Raw genomic sequence first — 13,106 nt, 5'->3', positions numbered from 1 at the left:
CTTTATTTATGATTGTAATATTATCTCATGTGGGCTGTAGCACATGCACCCATGTTCAACCCTTCACAACAGCGCGGCATTTCTTTATTTCCTGTCAATTCCACATCAGTATACATTATACATGTTCTAAATCCGAATTGTATTCCACCCATTCACTTCCTTGTGTTAAGAGGTAATGTCTCCTTGTGTTCAAAAGTGCTGTTGTAAAACTAGAAGCGCAGTAGTTTTGACTGTAGTCAAAATTCTCAATACTGTACTGCGAAAATGGGCTGCTTTAGCTACTGCTGCTGGGGAAATGGTCACCTAACTGGAGCACTTTCAAGAAGCGTCAGAGGTCGTGGGTCATGTTAAATGCTGTTTTGTTTGTTTGTTTGTTTGTTTTGTTTTTTAATATTTCACCTATACGATTAAATGGAACCCTGGTTATTCAACAGCGTTACAAAGAAATGTAATATAGCAAATGGATTTGATCTGCTAGTTCATTTATTAAAGAAGAAGAAAAAAAAAATCACACTGATGTTACATTGCGCATATGCTTTGTTAACGAATACAAAAGTCCACCTGTAGAGTATACCCTAAGGTGAGCGTGTATGCTGGGAGACAAACACTTTATATTTACCTCCACCAACTGCAAATAAAGCGTATGGCACCTGCAGTGGTTTCCATCCATGGCCGCTCCGCTCACTGTCTGTAAAGCCTGCTGTATTTGGCGGAGTGTGTCTTGCTGGATTCTGCAGTCGCAACTGTAACACCATTCACTTTAATGAATGTGGATGACCAATGCAAGACCAATCACGCCAAAGCTCCTCGTGATAAACATAATGTGATCGCACTGAGTGAAGCATTCGATTACTGGCACTGGGCATGGTCAGCACGTAATTGGCAGGGACGTTCTGAAGCAAGTATAGAGGACCCGGTACACACACACACACACACACACACACACACACACACACACACACACACTCCACCATAGCCTAGGAGACAGAAACCAACCTGATGTGCTTCACTCACAGTGCAGCAACTTCCTGCTGAGTAGATCACTTGTGCAGCAAAGCATGCGTCTTTTATGTTACTAACAGGTTCTCTTGAAAAGTATTTTTCAGTTTTGCAATATATTTTAATTCAATTTAAAAACTGACACTGTGGACTGGACGAACAAAACTGGGTACAACTGAAGACACCCTTCCTCGGACTCTTAAAGGAGAAGCTAAGAGTGTTGGGATGTAAAGCAGCGGTACAGTGTTTGCTGTTTAATTGGCTCTTTGGAATAATGGATTTGTAAAAATAAATAAAAAAATAAATAAATATAGTGTTAGGTCATGGGAAACTTCTTCAGAGATTTACCGGGATTGGATCAGTGTTCTCTCAACAGCTTTATCATGTTCTTTTGGGGAATTGTTCTTAATGCATTTATTTGTGGTAAGTATTGTTCTTTATACAGGCTATGTGTTGTTATTTTTTTAAACTGACGCGAATCGCAAAATATAGGCTACGCCATATGATTAGTCACGGAGCGATATTATTTTTATTTGCTTATGATGAATATGTCTCTGGTTACATGTCAAGTTTAGGAATCAATACGAGTGGAAGGGCTTTTATATTGTTTCCGTTCGATATGCTATTCTGTTGTTAGGAAAGCGGCTTGTTCATTGTGGTATTAATTTGTTGCGTTTGGAAAGTATAAATGTGACTTTTTGACTCCAAGTAAAATCCAGTGAAAGTTTTTTTTTTATCTAACAGCCACGTTATTTTTAATGCTGGTCTTAATTTATAGGAAGTGTTAATGCGTATATATTTGGTAATATAGTCTGGAACGATCCCACAGGACATTCCGGTCAATTCTGCACACACGGACACACTTTCACTATGAAAAAAAAGGCAAGGCAAATAACGGGATATGCATAGCACATATAACGGGACTAAAGAGATTTTTGCGTGCCAAGGTTTTTATTTGTTTTAATTATAGTTAAGCCTATTTGCTTCAAAAACAAACATTTACTTGTTTGTAAATGAAGTATTTTCGATATATATATATATATATATATATATATATCTTCATATATATCTATATATATATATATATAATATATATATATATACATCATATCTAAAAAATCAGATACGATAAGATAATTTTTTAGTCTATGCTATTTTGTAACAAATTTTAAACAAATTTAACAAAGTATAATAATAATAATAATAATAATAATAATAATAATAATAATAATAATAATAATGGAGAATAAACAAAACAGCTCCTCACACCCAAAAATATACTGTAATATTACTGCAATATATTGAAGTATTCAGGACACAGTGTATGTGATGCGCTAAAATAAATAAATTACCAAGCATTAGTTATTAGCATTTAAAGTACTGGATTTAAAATAGTGTGAACACTACCTGCAGTACTACTTTCCTCCACACAGGGGAGTACAGTAACATCTCTACCTGCTAGATTTGTATCCATATGAACGATGTGTATGCAGGTGGGTGATACACTGTAGACACTGTTTAATCTAAAGTCGTTTTAGGGCCTGTGGGCTGCCAGGATGGCACTGATTTATTTGGTTGTAACTCTTCTGGAGAAATATGTGCTAATTCCTCAAAGCAAAATCTACTTGGAGCCACTACTTTTGAGATTCATCCTGGTGTGAAGCACCTGCCAAGCACAAGCTTCTCTACCAGCAGGCAGTCAGACCTACTGTCTTGCCCATTGTAACAGAATCTACTTTACACCACAGAGATGCAGCTATTATAGGCATATACACAAAATGTGTGGTACGTATGGCGCTTTTGTGTGGATTCAGGTGTGTGTATTATAATATTGACACATCAGAAATCTATTATTCTTGTTCAGCAATATAAAGTCTGGTAGGTAGCTGACTATATCAGGAAGGCAGGAGTTAACTACCTAAGCCCTCTAATCAGTATTTAGGATCCCTTTAAATGTATAATAAATCAAAGCACAGTGAAATCATGATACGCATGGTAGATCAAGTATGGTCAACAGAGCATGGTAAAAGCAAAGTAAAAAAAAAAAAATCATGATGTCTTCAGTAAAATGAAATCTCAGCTTCTGCCCTGAATCATTACTTGCTTAGTGAGTCACTTCTGTCTGATTGCAGCATCCTGAAGCTCTTGATATATTCTCTAAATATTGCAGTTGTCTTCAAACGCCCAGCTGTTCTTGGACTTCAATAGAACTAAACTTCTACTCAAACAGAGCTCAATGCTGTAATCTGGTGGAGGAACTATCATCAGTAACCTCTAAAGGGCTGTTTTTTAAGTTGGTAAAGCCTCATGTTTGCATCACAAGCTCTTGGGGATTTTGCTGCAAATTTTGAGTGTTTAAGAAATCGATATTCCACATTAAGATTCCACATATGACAGGTATGCAGATAGTCATTTTCTGGAGGTTTCTGCATTAGCGATGATCGCGGATGACAGTGAAAATCCTCTCTTCAGACAGCTCTTCATTGATTTCTGTCTCTCTAATGTCTGCACTGCTTGTAGGAGCTTTTGAGGATTTATAGCTGTTCAGGTTTAAGTGTGATGGCGATAACATAAAAGCATCTAAAAATCTCATGCCACTTTATACAACCTAAAATGTTTTAATTGAGGTCTCTGGAAACTGAAGCCTGCAATGACCTTCCTCTGAAGGTGCAAGTACTACAGTAAGTTAAAACACCCTCAGTGTCTCAAGCTTTAGAAAAGGCAGTACTCTCACAGGTAGTGTCCAAAGAGGTGGCGACTGTTTCAAGCTCTCCGACTGCCTCATGTTCTTGCATCCATTTATTTGCAGTTACCTGCGTCAAACAAGCATCTGTCAGCTTCAATCACTGACAGAAATGGCCTTGAGACATCATAACGGTTGGATTGTGTGGTGTTGACACAATGCAGCCTGCAGATACTGCCATAGTCATAATAATAGTGCAGGTCCTCAGATCTTTCCTAAGCCTCCCCTGGAAAGAGATTAGAGGTTTGATTTTATTTTATTATTCTTGCCTACTGTTGAATAGCATGGCTTTCGCTTTAAAAAGGTACAGTTGCCATATGGTTTATGTCTTGCTTTGGCAAGCAGCTCAACTGGGTCATGCTGCAGAACACAAAGACACGCCTAATCTCGTTGCCTTAAAAAAAATGCTGAATCACTTTTGTCTAACATGAATGACAGAAAAACAACTAAAACAAAAACTTCAGAAATATATGTAAAAAAAAAAAAAAATAGGTTGCTATAGAAACCGACACATTTGGAAATTTGCGAAACTTCAAAATGTTCCCCAAATCCTTCCCAATGGAAAGCTATTGATTTGAGAGTTGTACTGAAAAATATTTCCCTTTCCAGATACAGGAAGATAGAGCAGTGTGACTTCTTTAGTAGAGCCACAAGCAAGATACCGCTGTGTGTCAAACAGACCGTAGATAAGAATAGTTCATCACATTCTATGGTTTCATATTTTCTAAGGAAAGTGATCCCTTTGTTTATTTGTAACCTTTCTGTGAACGTATTTACCTGAGAGAGAGAGTGGGGATCTACACACCTCCAGTATGACTTTGTATGCATTGATAACTACCAGGATTGCATCAAATATTTCCACAGAATTCTTTTGCCACAAGGAAAAATACTTCTAACTTGGCATTTAGCTATCTTTCAAGCATTTCTTTTTTTTTTAATTGGGGTAGTTTTAGAACAAAACAGTCTACAAAATCCAATTCAAAGATGTTATATATAATGTATGCATAATTGAGGTATTAGCTAGAAATTTGAATTATAGATGCTGCTTCATATTGCTAAATACTGAATATATAACTATGGGCATATAAAATGAAATATCAAGGACTGTGCTACATGGCTCAGCAGTTCAACAACAGTAAATCAGAGCACAGCAATGACAATATCTGCAGTTTAACTTCACTGTTACTATCATAGGGATATCAGTCCACACTAATGCATCTTGCTCACTAATTACACAATCAGCTGTGCAGTCCCAGTAGTGTTCTAGTATTATGCTGAAAGACAGCGGAAATTCTAAATAGTCAAACCCCAACTGAACAAAGTGATGGTGATTTTCATCTGTCTAGCTGCAATATCCACAAGCATCTTATAAAAGTGTACATTAATAATGTATGGAAAGTTGGATATATTATAGGAAGTATGATGTCTGGGCCACCTAATTAAATCTGCATTAGTTTTCTGGAGACAGCACAAACTAATGTTTAAATGCCTCATAAAGGCGTAATGCTGGATATAATGTAGTGTCCCTTTCATTTACCTGTCCCACAGCAGTATTAAGTAGAGTCCAAGAGGGAAATAATGACCCTGATAAAAGTTTGCCATAGGAAAAATATAGCAAAGTGTAATACGAGTGAAAGCAAGATAAAGCACAGAGTGGTATGATAAAGCATATTAAAAAAACATGGCAAACCAAGATAAACTATAGTAAATGGACAGTGTGGGGAAAGTGTGGTATAAAGCAAAGTGCAAAAAAATACTGTGTTAAACTTTTATAAGGGGAAAGGGAACAGTGAAATGATACCAGCATAAAGTTGACTCATGGTAAAACCTTTGACTGTTTTATTTGACACATTTCTGTCCGCCTCTCACCCCGACCCCTAGGCAGCCTGCAGGCAGGTCACAACGGGTTCCATCACGACTGCGTGGAGGCCGAGCGGCTCTGTGTGTCCGATCACATGTGCAACAGCAGTTACCGGGTGCTGGAGTACTGCGCGGCTGAGGAAGCCGTCTCTCCCCTGGGCCCGGAGGCCAGGAAGGAGTGTGTGACTGCTGAGGCCGCTCTCGCCCAAAGCCCCCTGCTCCGTTGTAAATGTCACCGTGGAAACAGGAGGGAGGAGCACTGCCTTTCAGTGTACTGGACAGTCCGCTTCTCAAACAGTAAGGCTCGCACCCTCGTTTGCATTGACGTCTTTATGGGGAAACAAGAAGTATAGTTATTGTGTAGTTACTATGGTAACCTCTTTTGTAAGTACACTTTAATAAACATTTAGTTACTCTATATGTATAGTTACATGTGTAATTCTTGCCTCTAAAATAAATAGCATAAATGGTAGTACATAGCATTTTCTGCTGTAGATAGCTATAAAAAGTTGATATGAAAAACTAAAAGCACTCAATTATAAGATATTTAGCAGTATCGGTACTGAAGGAAGATTTCGAACGGGTCTTTTGCCAAAGTATTTCATGTTATAAGGAACACAGCAGGGTGTGGTTAAAACCAATTGGACTCTTGACTCTCACATTCCAAACCTGTTCAGCTAGGAGAAGACTGTCCTGTGTGGGGTCTTGTTCCTATCAGGGCAAGCTCATCCGCGTACCTCGTTTTCAGTTTTGAACAGTCCGCGGAACTCCGTTATATGAACTTGTGTCAGTAATAACCGACGATACGAATATGCATGTAATTCCATTAAGTCTTTCTGAACATTTTTAAATTGGCATTATAATATATATATATATATATATATATATATATATATATATATATATATATATATATATATATATATATATATATATCATATAATATATATATCCGGCTTCTCATATAGGACAAGGTTTGACCAGTGAGAGCTGGTGGAGAGGTCTGACCAGTAAAGGGTTATAGACTTCATCCAAATTTCACCACCATTTACCAACAGGTCTGCAGCAGTACAATACCTGTCCTGTGTAATTTATTGAACACAGTCTGTATTGTTTATTGGCCAGCATGATAAATCCCCTGTGTTTCTGTTCCCAGGTTATTATGAGTTGGAGTCCTCTCCCTATGAAGATCTAGAAACAGACCAGATGTGGGCCATTCAGAACACCAGATTAGCAGCAATTGTTTCAGGTAGGAAAGAAAAACAGCCGTGCCACTACCAGAAACAACATGCCTGCCCATGGGCTTCACATTCCTGGCCTTAAACAGCCTTGGGCCAACAGGAGAGGCTGCGGACCAATGAACTCGTTTTAGATCTCAAGGACAATGGTCACAGGTTTACACAAAAAAGCCTGTATGAGACAGATTGAGATCCTGATAAGGCTATCCATTACCTTTCTCTAGTCCACTGGCTTGGGAATCAAACAACTGCTCCCAGTTTGTGTGAGTGTGGACTGTGAACCCAGTTCTCTGCCAGTTAGCCATTAGGAAGAGCCTCCAGCTATCAGCCACTTTCTGTGCCAAAAACCAGCAGCTCAGTCATCACACGAGATATGATTATCCTGCTTCAGAGGTCTGCGATGACCTCCCTCAGGTCACGAGGCATAAAGTCACGTTCAATATAAGATTAAAAAGCTAGATCTTTCCTTGCTTTAAAAGTCAAGTACATCACAGAACATCTACTAATGTTACAAAACTTAAGATTTTTCTTCATCTCATTTTGCTACAGTAATTAAAGACTGGAGTAAAGTCTTTGAGAACACTTAGGGCTGTTGCTCGTATAGAGCCTGACTGTCCACTGCTTTTTTCTCAGGCTCCAGCATTGTGACAGAATGGGATAACCCATGCTTGGAGGCTGCACAGGCCTGCGGACTGTACGAGAAGTGTGGGAACCTGCGCTCTGAGTACGTGCTGGCCTGCACCAAGCGAGTCAGCGGCACTGATACCTGCAACCGACAGAAGTGTCACAAAGCTCTCCGGCGCTTCATGGACCGTGTGCCCGAGGAGTACAGCTTTGCTGTTCTCTTCTGCCAGTGCAGCAACGCCCTGTGTGGAGAGCGCCGCCGCATGGCCATCGTGCCCTCCTGCTCCTTTGAGGAGAAGGAGAAACCCAACTGTCTCTACCTGCAGCAGATCTGCATGAAGGACGAGCTGTGCAAGTGAGTGAGCAGCCGGCACGGGGACTGTTTCATTTGAGGCAGCAGGCGTGGGAGACAAGAGTCAAACTGTTTTAAAAAAGTCACCTGGATCGACATACAAACAGCAAGCTTGTTAAATTTGCAGACAACATAAAATTGAAATTCAACGGAAAAGGACCTTGCAGATGTTGCAGATTCAGCTCTAACAGTATCTCAGTAATATTAAAAAGGCAAGCAAGAGTCTCTGTCCTGCTCACACTAGCTGGGTCCTTTTTCACCACAGTTTCACAGTCAAAGCTGAGTTTTATAGTGTTAATAACAGTATTCATTTGTTCTTTCCCTCTCTTATCCCAGGTCCAGGCTGGCTGATTTTCATTCCAAATGTCAGCCATCCCCAATCTCCACAACAGGCTGCCTGAGAGAGAACGGAGCCTCCTGTCTCAAGTCTTACTCAGGACTGATCGGTAAAAGACTTCTCGGGTTTCTGTGTTCAATTCCCTCAGAAAGGTTTTGCGTGGTACACCGTCACAAAAGCACAGCATGGTATAGGAAAGCATGGTAAAGCAGCAACAACAAATGCAACTAAATGTATGGTTATATAAGTATGGCCACCAAACTCTCACACACGTGTGCGCACCCACACACCGTGCACCCACGTGCCAAGCCTCTGCTCTGTCACAATGTAAGGTTCACCTCTTTCAGCTTTGTTTAGTTTAGTTTTCTCTGTTGCTTTACTCCCTACAGCAGGGGCACTACTATCTCCTCCATTCTATTCCATTTCAAGGGTGCGTTAAGTAACTGTGTCGCTCTAAGAGCGCACATGTTTCCTTTGTTAATAATACAATTGTTGATACTGAATCATTGGGGTTGTTTTAGGCCTGACTTTACAGAGTTTTGGGATTAACCGCCTACTAATAACCAAACAAGCACTGATAGGCCGAATGTCTTCCCCTTGTTCAGAACCGTTATTGTATTCTTTTATGTTGATGAAACATTTAAGAAACAGGTTAGAAAAAGCTTCTACACTGAAACAGAATAGAAGAGCCTCTTGTGTTCCCCTTCTTCTGTGTAGTGTACTGCTGTCGATGGTAGCTAACAGTTGTGGTTCTGGGCTGTAATATTGGCCCGTAATTTAATTGGACAGGCAAGAAAGAAAAAAAAAAAAGAGTCTTTTGTTAGGTATTCTTGGAAGCCCAACATGATTAAATGCTAGAGGATGTTTGAGGGTAAAACGTTTGTTTGTTTGTTATTTTTCGTTTTTGTTTTGGCAGCTATCAGCCCTTCATCCAAACATGACTTTTGTTTTTGGACTGACTTCAGTCTGTCCCAATTAAGACCCAACTGTTGATCCATCTGTCTAAACGGCAAACTCCCAAAGTGCAGTAGAGCAGAAGGGCTCCTGGCATTGCTGTGTCTGCCAGCTCTGCCTTCATACAGAGAAAGCTGTTGGAAATAAAAAAAAAAAAACATCTGATTAGTGAGACGTATGCCTTTTTTGAGATTTAATATAAATTACACATCCCATGGTATTTGTCTCATTTTAAGTTTTTCCATTGGGATTGGAGTTTAGAATATTGATGATATTCTACAGTTAGAACCAATATAAATTCATGTAATAATCATGAATTGGCTAATTACCTGCAGGAGACCTGAACACAAGTAGCTAGCAGCAATATACCAGCGGCCCACATCTATTTCATAGAAGAAAGTACAGTTTGGTCCCACAGATGGAAAAATACAAATGCTTATTCCAGATCCGTATAATAGCATAAACACCATCACCACACCATCAGGGAAGCAACCAATCCAATAAACCAGACTGATATAATGCATAACAATTACAAAGTGACAGCAGTGTGTTCAACATATAATCTATAATGTTCAGTGTTGTAGCTTGTGTCTGTCATGGCTGGTGAAATCACCTGGTGCTGAGGCTTTGCAGATTGATAACAATGTATTGCTGCTGGATGGATCTGGCCAGGGAAATATGTGAGCAGTAAGGTTTTGATGAACTGGTTCTCCCGTTTCTCTCCCAGGAACCATCATGACCCCAAACTACCAGAGCAACAGCAGCTCTGAGGTGTCTCAGTGGTGCTCTTGTGAGGGGAGTGGCAACAAGCAGCAGGAGTGTGACAGGATCCTTACGATGTTCACCCAGAACATTTGCCTTGGTGAGCAGAGCATTATAACAGCAGCAGCAAGTCCCACTTCTGTAGCACCCATATCCACTCTCTCAAGTAAACCAGCCACCTATCAAAATGTTATATTAAAAGACATACAGCTGCCATTTCAAGAGATGTTTTACCCCTTTCGCTTTACTTTTTTTTTTATTTGTTTCACAATCATTCTAATTGGTTAAGTTTTGTTGCTTGAATATTAATTTTGCAAAATCCTGTGACACTTTACCACGACTGAAGACAGTCAGTCAAACCCTTAATGCTTGAGCAACAGTACTCTGAAACAGTTACAATTCTAAACATTGCAGAAAAGTGCTTTTTTCTATGCCCTTGTTTTGAACAGGCTTTTAAAGTATATGAGAAATCCCCAATATGTTTTCTCTTGTTTTGTATGCAGTGAATTCCATTGGCGCGCTGATCAGCACAGCTCAATACGCACTAGAGGGCACCCAGCCCTCAGTGAGACCTTCACAGCACTACCAGCATGATGATGGCAATGCTATAGTCGAGATAGGAAAGGTACATGTCAACACATACCACATGACTTCAGAAGGCAGAGGGGACTATTGAATGTAGGGCGAAGAAAGGGGTTTGGTGGTTGGAGTTAAAAGGAGTGAAGTAAACTGGTGAGTCTAAAAAGATCTGCCAGTGGGGATGATTTTCTGTGTAAATTACTAAATAGTTTCAAAATGAGAAAAAAAACAAAAACAAAACAAAACAAAAAAAAAACGCCTGTTAAAGTTACAGAACTAGAAACAAAGTAAGAATGTTGATTATTGTGCAATTTGTGATGTAAAGGTTAAGGTTCAAAGGTTGTTTTCGCGTTGGAATATAAAGCTCTATGAGTGTACTAGTCAGGCTCATTCCTGTGGTTGCAGCTACTGCAAGAACACCACACTCAGCAGCGTTTGAAAGTTTGGGGAAAATCTTTTCTTGTTTTGCTGCCAAGTTACCCACAGATGCTGCCGCTCCGCCTTTCTGAAGAGGCACGAGGAAAGGATTTGCCTGCAGGCAAGCGAGCAGCACAGTATCAATCAGGCACCATTAATATTCATGCCCATCTGTCTCTCGCCCGTAGGTAGACAAGAGTGAAGGCAACCAGGGAAGCTTTGAAGGAATTCAGCTTATTTTGGAGAAAGCCACTGTGTCCAACGTCCAGTCAGGAGCGGGAGAGATCTGGCTGTCAGGAATGCTGGCTGTTTGCGCTTTGTTGCTCCAGGGCATTCTACTGTAGACTGGCTGTGAAGAAAATTGACCCTACCCTTACAATAAGGACATTCTGCACTTCGCAAAATCTGGGAATTCTTCTCCCACCTCCACCTCCCCCTTCCTCCTTCCTCCTCCAACCACATTGGCACAGCAACACTTTAAAATAATGGTTAGCTGTTACACCTATGGCACTCCATTTAAATCAATGCAGTTGTGTGGCCTTTGTTTTATCCAACAAAAAAATCTACCAAAATAAATGTAATTTCACAAATAACCCTGATCTACAGTATGGGGTATGGCCCACTGTGGGGTAATCATGGTAGAAATGGTTGTGTGTGCTGTTATATTTTTTTTTTCAGGGGTGCCTCTTAGAAGTTGAAAAAGTAAGCAAGTAAAAACAGTAACCGTGAACAGAGCCGGAAGTCTTTGTGAGCTGCTTGCTGGAGCCATCTGAAGGTTAAAAAGCAGATCAGTTGTGCGGCTGTCAAACGTCATCATAATGGGTTTCTTCCTGGTGATATCAGATGCTGTTAAAGGGAGGGGGATAGAGAAGATAAGAGGCTGGTTTCCAAGATGAATGATGGGTTAATTTGTATGCTCCCTGCCTCCTGGAAGAGCTACCATTATATTTCATTTGCTTACATCATATTCTGAGAAGTAAACTAAAAGAAAGCTTATAGCTGCTGAATTTGTGTTCCAAGGCAGAATTCATTTGTATGATTATTTCCTCAACATTTTCACAGAATGTTTTACACATGTTGAAACCTTTACCATTCTGATTATCCTTACTGTTTTTGTTGTTAAAATGAGCTCTTGTCAATGACTACCAGGGGCTGTGTAATCATGCTGCCAGTAAACACATTGAAATGCTGTGCATTTACTGCCCCCTGTGTTCTAATGGGTGCGTGATGGTTATTGCAGCTATGCCTTTCATCCTCACCCGATTAGATTAGATTTAGTCAAACAGCGCAATGAGTTTCTTTACAGTTTCGCTTGTGATCAGCCGCAAATCAGAGAGGTGTTTTACCTGCAATATAATACACAGCAGTATATCTACTCAATGTATCCGCCCCCTACTTTTCCATTGCAGTTCTCCTACAGGTTATTGCAGAAGCACATGCCAGCCGTTCATACTGATATTTTTAAACAGGTGATGTATGGTCCTGCAGGTGCTGTACCCATATTCACTAGTGAAACAAATCAATGTGTTTGTGTAAGAGAATGAGATTTCGTAATGTGCTGAACTGAAAGGCGTTGCGTTGGGTGCTGAAGAAATGATGCATTAAATTAATGCACAAGTGTATTGAGACTGGTTAGAAAGACTTTCATGGAAGTGGATAGTGTTGTTTTTATGGGTTAAAAAAAAAAAAAAAGTTGCATGCACAAGCTTGTGAAGTCCCCACTTCTGCATTCCTTGCAATTGTGCTTTGGGCCTGTAAATTTGTAATCTAATTTAAAGTGTCTCCGCAACACCTTTCCAAACTCAATGTTGTACCCAGACAATTGCTGTATTTTTATAAATATACGTAACAATGTAACAATAAGATCAATTTGGAACAGGCTAATGAAAAGGAGTATTGCTCTTTTAGTTTCACTTTGTTGTTAAGTACTTGTATTTAGATCATGTCCATTTTGTTTTTTAAGTGTAGAAAATAACACCATTAATAAAAATAAACTACATTTCTTTATCCATTGAGTATTCCTTTATTGAATAAGAATATTTGATTGTAAATCTCTCTCTCTTTCTCTGTCTGTTTTTTGTTTTGATTGGTATAGAAATTGTTGTTTAGTATTGTGGAAACCATTTATCTAATTAACTAATTAACTGTGTGAAGGCTACCCAACAGCAGGAAGCTTCACTTAGTCATGGAAACACATACAGCATAAAATCCAATTTGCAACATAAAATAAAATAAAATGCA

At 39.5% G+C, this 13,106-nt stretch overlaps 1 protein-coding gene across 1 annotated transcript; it reads left to right on the top strand.

Annotated features, from left to right (window-relative positions):
- The first annotated feature begins 975 nt into the window (after window positions 1–975).
- LOC121323959 (GDNF family receptor alpha-4-like) lies at window positions 976–12,839 on the top strand. The gene is made up of 8 exons (XM_041265306.1): window positions 976–1,422; window positions 5,624–5,899; window positions 6,759–6,851; window positions 7,474–7,819; window positions 8,153–8,262; window positions 9,835–9,969; window positions 10,373–10,494; window positions 11,054–12,839. Exons 1-8 carry the CDS (start codon window positions 1,323–1,325, stop codon window positions 11,207–11,209), a joined length of 1,338 nt encoding a protein of 445 aa, XP_041121240.1. The 5' UTR covers window positions 976–1,322; the 3' UTR covers window positions 11,210–12,839.
- The last annotated feature ends 267 nt before the right edge of the window (window positions 12,840–13,106 follow it).

Source organism: Polyodon spathula, chromosome 12 (genome assembly GCF_017654505.1).
Source record: "Polyodon spathula isolate WHYD16114869_AA chromosome 12, ASM1765450v1, whole genome shotgun sequence".
Classification (NCBI taxonomy): domain Eukaryota; kingdom Metazoa; phylum Chordata; class Actinopteri; order Acipenseriformes; family Polyodontidae; genus Polyodon; species Polyodon spathula.
The sequence above is the reverse complement of the archived record's forward strand: the minus strand, read 5'-3'. Positions and strand labels throughout refer to the sequence as shown.

Excerpts from the sequence above, each read along its gene's own strand:
- LOC121323959 (XM_041265306.1), top strand. The coding sequence starts at position 1,323 with ATGGGAAACTTCTTCAGAGATTTACCGGGATTGGATCAGTGTTCTCTC. Across the intron at positions 8,263-9,834 it reads GTCTTACTCAGGACTGATCG|GAACCATCATGACCCCAAAC; the intron begins GTAAAAGACTTC and ends TTTCTCTCCCAG. Across the intron at positions 10,495-11,053 it reads CTATAGTCGAGATAGGAAAG|GTAGACAAGAGTGAAGGCAA; the intron begins GTACATGTCAAC and ends TCTCGCCCGTAG.